Source organism: Borostomias antarcticus (assembly GCF_949987555.1).
Source record: "Borostomias antarcticus genome assembly, chromosome: 9".
NCBI classification, from domain to species: domain Eukaryota; kingdom Metazoa; phylum Chordata; class Actinopteri; order Stomiiformes; family Stomiidae; genus Borostomias; species Borostomias antarcticus.
Window position 1 is genome coordinate 1,562,727 of NC_140242.1, and position 17,639 is coordinate 1,580,365.

At 51.5% G+C, this 17,639-nt stretch overlaps 1 protein-coding gene across 1 annotated transcript in view; it reads left to right on the forward strand.

Annotated features, from left to right (window-relative positions):
• cUnh8orf34 (chromosome Un C8orf34 homolog) overlaps positions 1–17,639 on the forward strand; it is a gene marked incomplete at both ends in the record, with an annotated part of 70,176 nt that overhangs the window by 44,077 nt on the left and 8,460 nt on the right. The window contains 3 exon segments of the mRNA XM_084443500.1: positions 5,568–5,644; positions 5,805–5,878; positions 16,459–16,602. Coding sequence (XP_084299626.1) covers positions 5,568–5,644; positions 5,805–5,878; positions 16,459–16,602 — 295 coding nt within the window.

Sequence of the window (17,639 nt, forward strand, 5' to 3'; positions counted from 1 at the left end):
CCTCTCTGTGTCTGGTCTCTCTCCCTCCTCCTCTCCTTGTCCTCTCTGTGTCTGGTCTCTCTCCCTCCCACATCCTGTGTCTGGTCTCTCTCCCTCCTCCTGTGTCTGTATCCCCTCTCATCTACCGTCTGCATACCTGCAGATCGTGAGCACAATATCGTATCTTAAGTGCATTCCAAAAACGGCTTGTTTTCACAAGGCTTCAAGGTCTATGATCCTCCTCCCCTCCCTTTATCACTCCCTTTTCTCTTCCGACACGTTTCCCGTTCTCCCGATCCGGCCGTCGCCGCCGTGTTCGGTTTCCCCGGGCGGCGTGCGCGACAGGCAGGCACGGGCACGACTCTGCCCCTGATGCCGGCGCCAGATTAGCGGGTATCGGCGGGGGTCGGACGCCACTAGCACGTCTGCCTGCATGCCTGCCGCGTTCGTTTGTTTTCCTGCTCTCTCCATTCATCCGGCTTATCAAGTTGCGTAACGCTAACGCTGTTAGATCGGAGGGCTGGCAGGATGCTGAACGCTATCAGCCATGAGGTTTCGGGCGCAGCGTTTATCGCCTGGATGTTTAGGTTCAATAGTTTACTTCCGAGGCGTTATCGCCGGTCTCTGGATGGCGGCGATAGCCGACAGGCGATACAGTGGCTTGTGCGTCCGGGCCTCGCCACTCTGCACTCGCAGAAATCTCCCAGACATCCACTCTCTCTCCCTGCCCCACCCCCTAGCCTGGACAGACTCGTTCTCCGCGCTCGCTAACGTGACTGCCGTATCCTCCCTCCGGTTTATGGCTGACAGAGCCTCTGCCTTTGAAACGGCCGTTTGGTGAGGAGAGAAGGGCCATAAACAGATCGCTGGCCCCTGACGAGCTTTGGACAGATGCCTCTGGTCGACTTTGGAAAGCGCGGAACTGTAATATCAGGAGTTGTCCCACACACACACACACACACACACACACACACACACACACACACACACGGTATAGACATGGCCGTGAACAGAGGGCCGTAAAGGAGGAGGTCAGATGGAAGCAGGTTGCGGAGGGGAGAGAGGCTTTACAGTGTGTGCTTTAGCAGGCGGCCGCGATGGGATTCCCAGAAACGCCATCAAATCTGACCACCCCCTCCCCCCGGGACGGACCCTAAAACCTGCCCCCCCTCACACAGGGCCGACCCTAAAACCTGCCCCCCCCTCACACAGGGCCGCCCCTAAAACCTGACCCCCCCCCCTCCCCCCACAGGGCCACCCCTAAAACCTGCCCCCCCCCTCACACAGGGCCGACCCTAAAACCTCCCCCTCCCCCCACAGGGCTGAAGAGTAGCATATGTGGGGAGGACCAAGGGTCCTGGGCCTGTATACACAGACCGCATGTGTGTGTGTGTGTGTGTGTGTGTGTGTGTGTGTGTGTGTGTGTGTGTGTGTGTAAGATAGTGGAACTATGCTTGTGAGGACCACATTTACCCACAATGATTAGTGAAACAAGAAAAATCCTCCCTTTTCGGGAAATTTGATGGGTCCCATAAGGTTAGGATTAATTTTAGGGTCAATGGTTAGGGTTTAGAGCTTGGGTTAAGGTTAGCTGTCAAAGGTTACATTTTGGGTTAGGGTTAAGTTTAAGTTTAGGGGTTTTCTGGGGTTTTAGGGGTAGGGATAGGGTTGGGGTTGGGGCCAAAGAGTTGTTTAGAGTTAGGTGTATGGCTACAGGTAGGGTTAGGGTTAGGGTTAGGGTTAGGGTTAGGTCCCCACAAGGATATAAAAACAAACCTGTGTGTGTGTGTGTGTGTGTAACTCTCTGTATAGATATGGGTCAGACAAACATTCATCACATACCCTTCTCCACTACAGCAAAGCCACATGGACCACTATTGTCTGTGGATGATCACAGGAACAATTCCAGACTGAATCCTAGACCCTATCCCAAGGTCCTTTACATGTAAACCAATCCTTATTGCCTTCACTTTGTCCTCTCGTTAGTAGACTTGGCCTTCCATCATTTGGCTCACAAATGTCCTTTCCTTAACCTCTGAAAGGGGAACATACAGTATTATATTGTAGATTATGCTCTGTTTTAGGAGCCAGATATTGAAATGGAACTGTGCCCCCTCAGTGCCCAGGAACAGGTTGCAGTATGTTCACACCCACAGCATCGAAGTTGCAGATCTCTGTTCCTCCTTACAGGGTGTTAATGCACTTACAGCAACACCTCACCAAGCTGCTGGTGCCCTGGGCTGTGGGCTAGCGGAGCTGGGATATGACCCTGTGTGCTAGGCTAGCTGAGCTGGGATATGACCCTGTGTGCTAGGCTAGCTGAGCTGGGATATGACCCTGTGTGCTAGGCTAGCTGAGCTGGGATATGACCCTGTGTGCTAGGCTAGCTGAGCTGGGGATATGACCCTGTGTGCTAGGCTAGCTGAGCTGGGATATGACCCTGTGTGCTAGGCTAGCTGAGCTGGGATATGACCCTGTGTGCTAGGCTAGCAGAGCTGGGATATGACCCTGTGTGCTAGGCTAGCAGAGCTGGGATATGACCCTGTGTGCTAGGCTAGCAGAGCTGGGATATGACCCTGTGTGCTAGGCTAGCTGAGCTGGGATATGACCCTGTGTGCTAGGCTAGCAGAGCTGGGATATGACCCTGTGTGCTAGGCTAGCAGAGCTGGGATATGACCCTGTGTGCTAGGCTAGCTGAGCTGGGGATATTACCCTGTGTGCTAGGCTAGCAGAGCTGGGGATATTACCCTGCGTGCTAGGCTAGCAGATACTGGGTACTGTATATGACCCTATGCGCCATTACCCACACCTAGTGCACAGTGAGGCGCGTTCAACAACCATCTGTTCACGCCCAAGGTGTCAAGAGAAGGGATGTGTTGTTACGCAAGGGCATGGCCTTTCCTAGCCTGGCATCGCCACCCTGATCACGTGACCTCACATTCTGTTTCTCTCCACGGATCAGTCTCAAAACCCTCCTATTCAGAAAGACTTCCTGGATTTAGGCGGGCCAATCACAACAGTTTATCTAATATGGGGCGGGTTTAATTCGACGACTGTACCCATTTGATACGATGATTCGACGACTAACCCACGTTCTGTGACTCTGATTGGCTGTAGGTCTATCCAATCGCTTCCAGAGACATTTCAGTCAGCGGCCGTTGATGAACTGAGGGTTTCCAGACTTCGTTCGTATTTGCAAATTGTTCTGGCAATGCCAGGCGAGGACTTTCCATCCTCTGGACCATATGGCGAAGGCACTTATACAGCACGTAGCCCTTTGTAATTATACCACAGACGACTGCGAGCGCTGTTTTTTTCTCAGGAGATTAGTCCGTATCGTGCTCCTAATGTGGTGATGAGTGAGCCTTTAGATGTTGCTGTGCCAGCGTTGTGTTGAGAAAGGCCAGACGCCCTCTCCTCCCAGACTTTGTGCGTCCCTGCATCTGTGGTGTGTGTGTGTGTGTGTGTGCGCGTGCGTGTGTGTCTGTGAGCTCCTAACCAGCAGTGTGAGGACAGGAAGGGGCCAGCTTCCTGGGGGCGGGGCTACCAGCCTGGGTGAAGTGTGAAGTGGAGCGCAGCCTGTGTGCTGCGGGCATGTCCCTGTCTCCCGGCCAGAGCTGTGGTTAGCCCAGCCGCCCCCCACCCTCCACCCCAACACCCCACCACCCTCCACCCCAACACCCTCCACCCCAACACCCTCCACCCCACCACCCTCCACCCCAACACCCTCCACCCCAACACCCCCCACCCCAACACCCTCCCACCCCACCACCCTCCACCCCAACACCCTCCACCCCAACACCCCCCACCCCAACACCCTCCACCCCAACACCCTCCACCCCAACACCCTCCACCCCAACACCCCCCACCCCAACACCCTCCACCCCAACACCCTCCACCCCAACACCCCCCACCCCACCACCCTCCACCCCAACACCCTCCACCCCAACACTCTCCACCCCAACACCCTCCACCCCAACACCCCACCACCCTCCACCCCAACACCCCCCACCCCAACACCCTCCACCCCACCACCCTCCACCCCAACACCCTCCACCCTCCACCCCACCACCCTCCACCCCAACACCCTCCACCCCAACACCCTCCACCCCAACACCCCACCACCCACCACCCTCCACCCCACCACCCCAACACCCTCCACCCCACCACCCTCCACCCCAACACCCTCCACCCCACCACCCTCCACCCCAACACCCCACCACCCTCCACCCCAACACCCTCCCACACACACCGTCGGGTTCCCCTTAACGGGGCTTCGCTCCGGCTGCAGTAACCTCCACAGTAAACATGTACCAGACAGCAGCCCTGGACCGGCCACCTCCCACCCCCCCGCCCGGGGTCTCGGGGACCCGCCGGCAGCCCCTGGGACCAGAACTTCACGCTCCTCCGCCGGAGCTGACGGCCTCGTTAGATTAATTGTTTTCATACATGGAATGCAGCTGGAGAACGAGGGAATGAGGACTTGAGAGACTTGGGGAGCGGTTTCGTTCTCGGCGGGGTCTGTCTATAGATAGTCGTCTCTGGGCTTTTTCGGTGCAATCTCGTCGATGTTCAAAAGCCTCCTGCTCCGTTTTAAGATTTGTCGCAGAGGTACACAATCAAGAGCTCTGTGGGCCAGTAGGAATGTCACCACACACCATAAAAGCATACGGATGGCTTTCTTTTGTCTGCGGTTAATGGTCACAGCGATGACATGGAAATAGCACACGGCGAAAGAATTTGTAACGCAAGCAGTGTATAATTACATGTGATATCCAGCGGGATTTACAGTCTCTAAATATATACTGTTGAACAGTAAATGCTGTGGACGTACAGCTGATGCATGCGAGGCTGTTTGTAGAGGGACAAACGGCTGAGGAAAAGCTCTCGTAGAATTTCTTAGAGGGCCGCAAAATAGCGGACAGATGTGTAGCTTGCATTCTGGTTGAGAAAGCATGCCAACAACAGTTTGTCTTTCAGCCACAATTCCTTCTTTCCCATCTCTGAGAAAACATCTCTCAGATAAGCTGCTACAGTGCGTCCCTCTGGGCAGATAGCTCTAACCCTCGGGGGCTTGGAACCTAGGTCGATGAAGAATAGGATTGTGGGTTAGGATTATGGGTCATTGAAATCCCAATCTGTCTCTCTGTCTGTTAACGGTCTCTTGTGCACATATCCACCCCTGTTGCATGCTGGGATAGCGTTCCGAGCCCTGGAACACTTCCTGTTTGCCTCAACACCTCTGACTAACACAGAGCCTTTGTCTCCTCGCCTGTCCTCTCACGCTGGGACAGAATATACAGTTTCTGCTTCATGAAACGGTGGACAAAGGCTGATCTGAACAGATACTGGATGTTTGTGATTCCGGGGTTTCTCGAGTGGAGACGGTGGGGCCTGGGCGTGTTCATGCTGGGTTTCTCGAGGGGAGACGGTGGGGCCTGGGCGTGTTCATGCTGGGTTTCTCGAGTGGAGACGGTGGGGCCTGGGCGTGTTCATGCTGGGTTTCTCGAGGGGAGACGGTGGGGCCTGGGCGTGTTCATGCTGGGTACTGCGGCCGATGTTGTGCTGGTGTTTTGTCTCCGCTGCAGGCTCCAGGGACACAGTCTGACAGACGCCAGGCCCGAGGAGGAACCCAAGACCCAGACATCTGTACCTGACGTCTCCTGTGAGTACGACCGCGCCACCTCGGTCAGCTCTGGCTTGCTTTGACTACACTTAATATCCCTGTGTGCTCGTGTGTGTGTGTGTGTGTGTGTTCCCATGCCAATATCTTTCTTTCTCTCTTTTCTTTGTGTGTGTGCGTGTGTGTGTGTCGTCTGGAGCAGGTCCATCGCCCGGGGTGGACATGGTGGCGGGACGAGAGCAAGAATGCGAGAGTGCGTCTCAGGTGTCTGGCCCCGTAAGTCCTCCTCCCTCCCTCCATCCCTCCCTCCCTCCCTCCCTCCCTGCATCCCTCCATCCCCTCGGTCCCTCTGCAAACAATCCGGGTCGGCTTACCTCATCAATTACCACGTCTGCCTCTCCGTCTCAGCCTCCCTTTGTGAGAGCGAGAGCTAAAACCACCTCAATCATCCCAACATTAGGCTGCGACCAAGCTGGAGTGATCCATCTTTACAGGGCATTCCAGTTCGCACAATGGCGGAGGTAGTTGAACAAAGTGATACGCCTAATTAGGGAATCGCTCCGTATCACTTTGCCATCCTCTCAGGGCACTCGCGGAGTCTGCGTGAATAGAATATCTGCTTTTGCAATTAGAGATAAGGCCATGTTCGAATTTTGATACACCAGACCCACATATTTAGGGGTTAGAGGGATACACACAGCATTGTTCTATGGGCGTATAGCGTGCTAACTACGCACGCCGTGGAGTCCCAGAGCCCGGCTCCTCGGCCGGTGTAGCCTATAGGCCCGGTGTAGCAGCGCACAGCTCCCAGCCGGCTGAACTAGGGCGCGACCACAGACACTCACATGCTGTTAATAAAAGCCTCGCGGCAGAAACGCCGATACCTTCGTTTAATTATCCAAACCGAGTGTTGGAAAAGCCTTTTTTTACGGCTTTTTCACGGACAAAAAAGGGTCTCGGAGCCAACGCCGCGTTCCGTGTGTGCGCCAGATGGAGGGCTGGTCCGGGAGTGGTGCGGTTCAATCAAAACCCGTATTCAGTAGTTGATGGGATCAAGCGGGTGAAATTCAAACGTTAGAGATGCACAAATTGAGCTGTTTGCTTGTCAAACCTGGCATCCCGGTTCCAGGTTGCATCGGGCCAAGAACCTTCCCGCCCTCCAGAGAACCAAGAACCTTCCCGCCCTCCAGAGAAGCATTTCCCTCTATGATATCAGAGAGAGAGAAGAACAGCAGCACCCAGCCAGCTCTGACACCCTACACTCCACACGTCACAGCCCAGGCCTGCTGCACGCACACACACACACACACACGCTCACGCACACACACGCTCACACGCAAACACACACACACACACACGCTCACACGCAAACACACACACACGTGCTCACGCACATACACGCACATACACGCACATACACACACACGCTCACACACGCTCACACACGCTCACACACACACACACACACACACGCACATACACACACATACACACACACACACACACACACACACACACACACACACACACACACGCTCACACACACACGCACACACACACGCAAACACACACACGTGCTCACACACACACACACACACACACTCTCACACACACACACACACACACACACACACACACACACACACACACACACATACACACACACACACATACACACACACACGCTCACACACACGCACACACACACGCAAACACACACACGTGCTCACACACACACACACACACACACACACACACACACACACACTCTCACACACACACACACACACACACACACACACACACACACACACACACGTGCACATACACACACACACACACACACACACACACACACACACACACACACACACACAGAGCCTCTATAGGTGAAACACTGTCTGGCGTCTGAAGTGGTTCTAATGTGTCCCATCTGGGAGAGGCTAGCACGAACGTCTTCTGTCACCTACTGTAATCCAGCGTTTAAAAGCCAACTTTGCTTGTTTTCTCTTTAATTGTTTATTTTGGGTGCTCTTTGAAAGGCTAATGCAATTTGTGTTCCCTAATAGCATGTTAGTTTAACTGATCCTGGGGGCGTGGGACTCTGAAAGGCACGGAAAACAAAATGTAACGCTTTTATGAGCTGAGTCACTTCTTGGTACTGTACAAACAAAGGTTGGAGTAACATGGCACCCTTGTCTCTTCCTACTCTCATCTCCCTCATTCAGATGCAGGCTTCTACCTGGCTTCTGCCCCCATCCACGACCTCTGACCTCTGGCGTTAGACGCCGTGTGTGAGGGGGGATGGATGAGGGGACGGATGAAGGCTGTGACTAATGCTAACGGATGAAATAATTACCTACAGTGAGGCTACTTCAGCTTTACAGACAGGATATCCTGAAAACTGCCCGGGTGGAAAAGAGAAAATAAACACATTATAGATCGTTGTTTTTTGTCAACAGTCCATTTCATAGTGGATGTTTGTCCTTAGGTGAAGGCTGTCTTGTTGTGTGCTGTATATGGCCTGGCGCTGAGCAGTAAAAACCTAGGCGCGTTGGAAAGTTACCAATGTTAATGGTTATCATTAGTTCAACAACTGCCATTGGCCATGCCAGAGTCTCGAGGTGAAAATTAGCTCATAAAGACAGATATGTTCCAAAAGCAATAGCCGCAGTCATTCAGCAAGTATGTCGGCTCGGTTTTCTCTATAAGCGTTAAATTATATGTTTTAATCAAACCCTCCCCTATAGCCTTTGCCTGGTGGCTGCCAGACATAAAGTCAGGAAGGGGAAAATTGTTCATTTTTATAGTAGAAATAAGATAATTAGTGTGATGCAATGTTACGGTGTATGATTTGGGGCACCTTGTGATGGTTTGTTTGTGTTTCCAGGCCGGCTGGGCTGTGTTTCAGGAGATATACAGCCCCGGCTGGGCTGTGTTTCAGGAGATATACAGCCCCGGGTCTTTGGTAATCTGGCACGGCCCGTTCTCCGCTCTGTCAATGGACAGATTGCTCCCACATCTCCTCAGATCTCCATACATGATGATCACCAGAGCAGAGCTACATGATTTAGCATGTACATTATAGTCCAAGAGCTTCTTTAAGCGTGCGAAGGGTCCTGTCTTCCCTGCGCCTCCAGGCTGGCCATATTAGTGGTTTTCTTAATGTGGTTTCCAAGTGTGCTACCCTCTGAGTTATCGTCTTAAAGGACAATGCTCGTTTTTGACAACCTGGACCTTATTTACGACATATTATAAGACGTTTGACTCACCGAGATCACTTTGGTGTAGTTCGGAGGCCTGTAGAAGAAATTTAGCAACGCTTGCGCGCTGTGCGCATGCGTGCTGGAGCAAGTGGGGAAGCTATTTCGTTTCTAAAGACGTTTGTAAAGATCATATTCCAGAGGCATGTGAACAACCACAACAGGCCTACGCTCTACAGTATGTAAGCAAAACTAGCGATTCATGAAGACAGATTGATGAAAACAACCGTTTGGCGGCAGAAAATAGATTTTTAGAAACTGCATTCTCGGTGCCCCCACCACTGCCATTACATGGATATACTGGCTCGCGCTGGATTTTAAATTTCTTCTACATGCCTCCGAACTACACCAAAGTGATCTCGGTGAGTCAAACGTCTTATAATATGTCGTAAATAAGGTCCAGGTTGTCAAAAACGAGCATTGTCCTTTAATAGGAAAGTGAGCTGGAGGAGCAGCTTGACTAGAAGACTTGGTAAGATGCATTGTTCTCTGGGTCGGTTCTCTCGTGAGATGCCGTGGTTCTCTGGGTGGGTTCTCAGTGCTGGCCTGTTCTACGAGAAGAGCCTCTCAGTTCAAAGGTCACAGTAAACCCAGATAGGAAGCGGATCTTTCGCCAGCGCCTGATGCATTTTCTGCCCGTCCGCCCGTACCAGCCTGTGTACAGCAGACCTCTGCGTCCATCACTCACTCGGCGCCTCCGCCTCCCCCTAGTGGCCCCAGGCTGCCGCTGCGCCAGCCCTCCTGTGGTCAGTAGTGGTGGCCGTGACCAAACAAACACGCGTGTCTCCTAAGCCCGGGCTCGGACGAGTCATCCCTTTCCTCCTGTCCTCATCCCTCCCTCCTCTCCTCATCCCTTCGTCCTCCCCTCTCCTCAGCGCTGCAGACCAGAGCAGAACAACGTTACATGAGGAATCATGACTAACGGAGCTCAAACCCAGGCTTTTCATTTGCAAAGCCTCAGACAAAACAAAAGCAATTTACTCACCTTCAGCGGACCCAAGAAACTAAGCACTGTGGAGAGCGAATCGTGCTGCTGTGGCTTCGACAACTCCGCTAAATATAACTTCTAATTCTCTTTTAAGCGAAAGCGAAGTCTGTTGGCAGTTGCTGGTAAACGCATGCAGAGCTATACCCACTCAGTCTGTAGTCTTCTCGGTGGACGGACTCTTTGAACTATCGCATGAATTTCCCTTTGAGTTATTTCCCCCTACATCTGCTCGGCTCAGACAGAACACGCTGCAGTTCTGTTGGACATCATCAGGGGTGGCGCTGACGCCAATATGGCGAATGGCGTTCATGTCTGGTTCAAAGAGCTTCACTGTAGGCACACTCCTGTTATGTATTTAGGTACAAAGAAGGCCGAGGATTTATTTGAACTGGGAATGCATCCTTCATACAGTAGGTTGTTCCATTCCGTGTCAATGCTGTGTAGTCAGATGCATGAGATATTTCCACTGCTCCCATTGTCAGCTGCCTTCGCCGGCCTCTGGACCTGCCTCTCGAGAGGGGAGCTTGAATGAGAAACTATAAATGTGTTATTGTCAATGTCCTGTTTGCTGTTGGCTGTGTGTGTGTGCGTGTGCGTGTGTGTGTGTGTATGTGTATGTGTGCGTGTGTGTGTATGTGTGCGTGTGTGTGTATGTGTGTGCGTGTGTGTGTGTGTTTGCGTGTGCGTGTGTGTGTATGTGTGTGTGTGTGCGTGTGTGTATGTGTGTGTGTGTGTGTGGGTGCGTGTGGTGTGTGTGTGTATGTGTGTGTGTGTGTATGTGTGCGTGTGTGTGCGTGTGTGTGTGTGTGTGTATGTGTGTGTGTGTGTGTGTGTATGTGTGATTGTGTGTATGTGTGTGTGTGTGTGTGTGTGTGTATGTGTGTGTGTGTGCATGTGTATGTGTGCGTGTGTGTGCATGTGTGTGTGTGTGTGTGTGCATGTGTATGTGTGCGTGTGCAAGTGTATGTGCAAGTGTGTGTGTGTGTGTGTGTGTGTGTATGTATGTGTGCATGTATGTGTGTGTGTGTGTGTGTGTGTGTGGTTGTGTGTGGGTGCGTGTATATGTGTGTGTGTGTGTGTGTGTGTGTATGTGTGTGGGTGCGTGTATATGTGTGTGTGTGTGTGTGTGTGTGTGTGTGTGTGTGTGTGTGTGTGTGTGTGTGTGTGGGAGCTCTCTGTTCAGGATGTTAGGTGGCTGACTGCCTGAGCCAAGACAACAGGAACTCACTAATGCAGTTTTTCCACCACATGGTACCAGGTCACATGGTACCAGGTCACATGGTACCAGGTCAGCCTGATTCAACTTGACTTTCCACCGCTGATCAATTACTTCTTTAGCTTTCTGTTCAAGAGGTTTTGGGAAAGTTGTAACCCCAAAGCTCCAGCAAATTAACCTTGTGAGACCATGGGGATCTCATTCGGTTTCTCACAGAGATGAGAGTGGCCAGGCTCAACATAAATCCATTTACAGGGTAGGAGCGGGAGCATACCTCTGTTCCCAGGGTCCTATGTTCCCCATCTCTATGTTCCTTGTCTCTATGTTCCCCATCTGTATGTTCCCCAGCGCTATGTTCCCAGGGTCTTATGTTCCCCAGCTCTATGTTCCCAGGGTTCTATGTTCCCCATCTCTATGTTCCCTGTCTCTATGTTCCCCATCTGTATGTTCCCCAGCTCTATGTTCCCAGGGTCTTATGTTCCCCAGCTCTATGTTCCCAGGGTTCTATGTTCCCCATCTGTATGTTCCCCAGCTCTATGTTCCTAGGGTCATATGGTCCTCAGCTCAGACATGGACACAGGACTCCGGCGTGGACACGGGGGTGAGGCAGATTTAGTGGGTTGGACCCAGGAGTGTCCGGCGCTGATCAGGCGCGCTCCGCACATCGTGGTGACCCATGAGCTTCCGCCGGCACGCCTGTCCTGGACACAGGCACCGTCCATGTGGACACAGGGGGCAGATGTGGACAAAGGAGTCAAATGAGTTCCTAACAATAAAAAACCTTTGGAAAGTTTACTTAATTTTGAACTGGGGAGCTGGAGAACATAGGACCCTGGGAACATATGGCCCTTGGAGCATAGGACCCTGGGAACATACTGTAGGACCCTTGGAGCATAGGACTCTGGGAACGTAGGAATGACCCCGTACTGGCAGCTATGGGCGTGGTTTAGGTGTGACTACGAGAACCATGATAGACGACAATAGACAGATTGCTCATCCGATCAACTGCCAAGTATTTTTGAAGTGCGCCTGCCCTTTTCCAAACAGCTTCCAATGTTCCAAAGTCTTCCCAGATGGTTCTGTGTAACAAACCATCTGGTCCATCAGGTTACCAACATGCCATTCTTATAGAGTAAATAATGTTATTACAAATACCCTTTAAAAGATTACACCAAACAAGAGGAGAATGAGCCAGATGTGAGGCTAGCTGACTCTCACATAATCAATAAATCAGAAAATTGTTTTCAGGAAGCAGCCCAGAAACTCAAAGGCACGCTAACGCAAATTCATACTGGACTTCCTCCTCTTTCTCTCTCTCTCTCTCTCTCTCTCTCTCTCTCCCTCCCTGTCATACCCTGTCTGTCCACACCTCTGAAGTCATCTTCCTTCATCTCTATACCCTACCAAGAGGCTGGCTTGTGTGACTGAGCTGACGGTGGCCTGGTTGGTGACATGTGTTTCCTAGCGTGATGGTGGCTTGGCGGTCCTTCGTCCCCTGCTGCCTCGGCCACTGCCATTGCCGGGCGGGGGGGGGGGGGGGGGGGGGGGGGGGGATGGGGGGGGGGCATGTGGGCTGTCTTGGCCACGAGTCAAAGCTGATCATCGGAAGCACGCAGCTCATTTCCCCCTGTCACTGTTTGGGGGGGGGTAGGATTGCCCAAGAGAAGCAGGCTGGGGTAGAGGCCCACTGTCCCAACTAGCAGGAAATGTTCCCACAACATTGGCGAATATTCCCAACACGTTGTGCTAATGTTTTCACATTCTTAGAACATGTTTAGAACAAATGATTGCTAACTGGGGTGGTACCGTCTAGAGTACTGGTACCTTTGTGGTCAGGAAGCAGAACCAGACATTTTGAGAGAGGTAAAACCTTTACAAAAGTCTTTAAGACCATACAGTATTTTATTTTTATTTAACCTTTATTTAACCAGATAAAAAGCATTGAGAAAAAATCTCTTTTACAATACTGACCTGGCCAAGAAGGCAGCAAAGTATCACATAGAAAGACACAAGGACATATAAAATACAGAGAACAACACAACTAAATATACAAAAGGCGTAGAGCACGTGGGAACAATAAGAAATTAAGGTATAATACTACATGAGCAGCTGGTGGTAAGGACTTCTGATAAAATAAAATATAAAATATAAATATAAAATATTTAATAAAATAAAATAAAATAAAAAGTATAAAATAGTCCCTCATGGTGGAGGTGGCGGAGCTGGTCAGATCAGGGGAGCGCCGGGGAGCCCAGGGTCGGCCATCAGCAGGACCTCCAACGTCCGTGACTGAGGTTAATGGGAGCATCCTCACCACACGCAGAGTATGTGTTGGTCAGAGGAGGCTGTAACTGTCGCGATTTAAACGCAGACTCCCATCTCTCTCGCATGCTCACTCACAACATGGATTCAATTTTGTGAGAAATGAGATCCGTTTGTTAGTTGGACAGAAGCATCAGCAAAGCTTTTTCTTCCCTCTTTCCCTCTCTCAGACCGGTTTGGGCTGTGCAGTGACGGTGGTGGAACTTGGTGTCGAGCCACAGACTTCAATATATCTCATACTGTAGCTCGTTACAAAATTATAAAAGGGTTCTTTTTGGGAGATGAAACTCCATCTGCCTCTGTGTCTGCTAGCTGCTCTGGGTCGGAATAAAACACTTCCATCCCTATGTCCCAAACAAAGGAAACGCAAACACTTTGAATCTTTTGGGTTCATGTCTAAACATACAGTACATACATCATTATCGATAAAGACAATGGCAAACGTCAAAGTAGCCCGAGGAGAAGAGTATTGCCATCCCTACTTTCCAAACTGGTTGCTGTCTCTGGAACCATTGTTTTTGTGCTGTGTCTCTCGTGCTAGGCTTAAGTTGTGACCAGTTCCCTCCACTGTTTCCCCTGGACCAGCTCACAAATCGTTTCAAAATGGTATTAAAACAAATCGTTCAGTGTTCCATTAAGTCAATCCCATGAATGGACTTGCCAAGAACATTTAGACCTCACACAAAACTCTAGGCTGTCCTCTGCCGGGATATCAAGCAGTCCCTCCGCGGTTGATCTTGGCCGAAGCACCGAGTGCATCTCCGTACTCGTGACGAGGTCCGTCCAAGGGTCCGGGGGGCCTCTCGGGATCGGCGCTCCGTCACCAGCTGTCAGCGCGGCGAACGCCATAGCCGGAGGGCTCCAGGTGTCCGTCTGAAATACTAACGAGGCCTGCTTGCTGTCGACTGCAGATGCCCCCGCCCCTCGTTGCCGCCTTGGACAAGTGTCCAAGTGTCCAATTTTTTCATCCTCCATATGGTCCTCATCATCCTCATGGAGGGTCTGCAGACCTGGGATTCGTCAGGATGGAGGTTCACTGGGAGGCTCTTGGAGAGGAGAGGACTTTTCCTCGGTGGATTAAACAGTTGATCCAGAGTCATGTCTATGGTCTTAACTGCGGCTGTATAGCTCAGGGGTAGTGCGGGTCGTCCAATGATCGTAGGGTCGGTGGTTCGAATCCCGGCTCCTCCTGACTGCATGTCAAAGTGTCCTTGGGCAAGACACTGAACCCCAAATTTCTCCCAATGAGCAGGCTAGCGCCTTGCATGGCAGCTACCGCCATTGGTGTGTGAATGGGTGAATGAGAGGCCATTGTAAAGCGCTTTGGATAAAAGCGCTATATAAGTGCAGTCCATTTACCAACTGTGCTGTTTGTGTTGTTATCTGGAGAGGCTGTGAACATCCGGTCCCACTTCAGGATTCAACCATCCTCTCTCTCTGAGCTGCGAGACCTCCAACCTGCATATATGGTCTTGTTTAACGCTCAATGAGAGAACTTTTTTGTGGAAATCGTGTGGTGGAAACGGAAGTGACGGTTCGTCCGTCCGTCCGTCCGTCCGTCCGTCCGTCCGTCCGTCCGTCTGTCTGCCTGCCTGTCTGTCTGGGCTGGAGGGCTATAGGTGCTCTAGACATGAGGTGATGAGAGAAGTTCCATTATGGCGACATAACAGTACAGATCGGGATTGTTGCTAAGGATCTGTTTACCATGTCCACAGAGCTAAGGGGACCAGATGACATCATACTGTAGGTTTGAGGACACCACCGAGGGGGGGGGGGGGGTGAGAGAGAGGGAGGGAGAGAGCGTGAGTGAGTGAGTGAGAGAGCGAGAGAGGGAGGGAGAGAGAGAGAGAGAGAGGGAGAGAGAGAGAGAGCATCTCTTGGTAATGTTTCACTCGCCCTGCCTGCTAGTTTAAGAGGGCTGTAATTACTGATGGGTTGTGGTCTCACCACCACAAAGCCCCTCATGTCACTTCCAGGCGGGAAGACCAACTCCAGAGTCCTTGGGAATCACGTTCCGCCATTTCTCTTTGGCCGGCCGCTTCGCTTGTTTTCGTCTACGCCGTCTCCGCGTTGGCGTGCTTCAAGACGGCTCCGAACGCGGGGGCCTCGAATAAGTAGGCCTCATGATCTTGGATAGCTTATAAATGGAGCTGGGAGGTTGTCTGTCTATCATCACATCTCAGTTTCAGACACACTCAATCCTCCTCAGGCACGACGGCGTGTGGAGCCTGTCAGCTGGCGCTATAAGCACATCAAATGATGTCACTCTTGGCGTGTACGACTCCATAACTCATGCGGGGGATAGCTAACATCAAGGTTGTGGGGTCTGTGGCAGAACGCTTGTATTTCTCACCTGTATAAGAGACTCACGCATACATGGACCGGCAGTTTAGCAGATCATCTGGCTACTCTTGTGTGATCAGAGGGATTAAGAGGGTGTGGGGGGGGTTTAGCTGTACTCCAATAAAAGAACCTGGCAACCCCTAGCTGATGCCTTTCCAAATGGATCTGTCTGATGCCAGGAATAGGTAAGGCATAGTTGCCCAACCTGGCAACCCAGCAACCATTAGTGACCAGGCCTTCCTTTTCACGACCCCTAGTCTTTTCATAGGAATTCAATCGTTTTTTATTTTAGTATTGTAGCGACTCTTTTTGGTCTATGAAACCTAATCCAAGATGTCTGATTTATGGTTCGTCAGCCGCCATAGTGGGAGCTGCTGCCGCCAGGCATCTCGCCAACAGACCAGCGTTCAGAATTCCCATAGATTTATTGATTGTTATCCAAAAATGTCTCGAACCACTACTGACAGTCTAGCGCCCACGTTCACCCGCGTAGCTCTCTCTGCGTAGCTCTCTCCCCGTAGCTCTCTCCACGCCGCGCCACCATACGAGCTTTCATCTTCTCCCGCTGCGGTTTCTCATGTTTTTCTAATGCCCATAAAAAAATCATAATTGCGTCTTGTTACAACAGATATGGGCTCAGATGTTTTTAGCAATAGCTCTAGCTCTGATATTCCAGAGAGGTTTAATTGTGGGGTGTTCCTTCTCTCTTCCCCCTGCTCAGCAGCGTCAGCCTGTCTGGGACGAGGATCAGAAGGCAGCGAGGGGCGGGGCCTCCGGGCCGGGCCAGACCAGCCTTCTACTGAGCGACTCGCTCTTCTCCAAGGAGCTGGAGAACATGGGCAAACACCTCGCCGGTAGGCAACTCTCTGTGTGTGTGTGTGTGTGTGTGTGTGTGTGTGTGGGACTGGGAGGGGGTTTATATAGTGACAAACACGGCGGGTAACCCAGATCAAACAGACAGCTTTTAAACCCAGACACACACACGCACACACACACACGCACACACACACACACACGTACACGCACACACACACACACACACACACACACACACACACACACACACACACTTTTTCACATTTCACTTTTCAGACGTGAAATATGAGGCAGAGAGAGTTCAGGAAGAGAAGGTGAGGGGAATTGTTATTGTATTTTTTATGTAACCTTTATTTAACCAGACAAGTCCTTAAGAACAAATTCTTATTTACAATAGCGGCCTGGCAAAAGGCATAGCCTCTCGGGGGAAGGGGGGGGGAGGGGGGAGGGGGGGCTGAAAAGGAATGCCAAGGTTCATTAAAAAAAAATCACTGTTAAAAGACAACAGCACACATCCAGACAGTCAACACAATTAACACGCAGCAGCAGCAACATTTCAACACAGTTACAGTAAAGACAGGAAAACACAAGTCGATGCTCAACACTTCCACACAGAGAGAGAGAGCAGCACCGATCCATCCAGGAAGAGAGGGAGAGCCTTACTCCAAGCAGAAAAGTATTAACGCCAGAGTTTGTTTGTTGAATTAAAAACAAATCTCCCCAAAAAAAGATAAATCGGCTACCCCTGGGCATCCCGTATGAACTGAGTAAGCGCTGCAGTGCAGAGTCATTAAGTAGTGTGACGTTTATCTGCGCACACATTTTAGTGAGCTGACACGTGGTAGTCTTTCCAGAGTGGCGGGGTCGCCCTGCACCCCCCCCCCCCCCCCCCTGGGTTTAATCTCTCTTTGATGGAGGTGCTGTCTGCATGACTCCACCACCGTCGTAATGAGAGATGATCAAGAAATTAATTTATTAGCGGGATCAAAGTGTTGGGAGCGAGACCGAAGGCGTCGTCGCCGTACGCACACGCGGTCAGGGTGGAGACATGTGTCGGCCAGTTGCTTGTTTACCCGTCCGCCCCCGTGG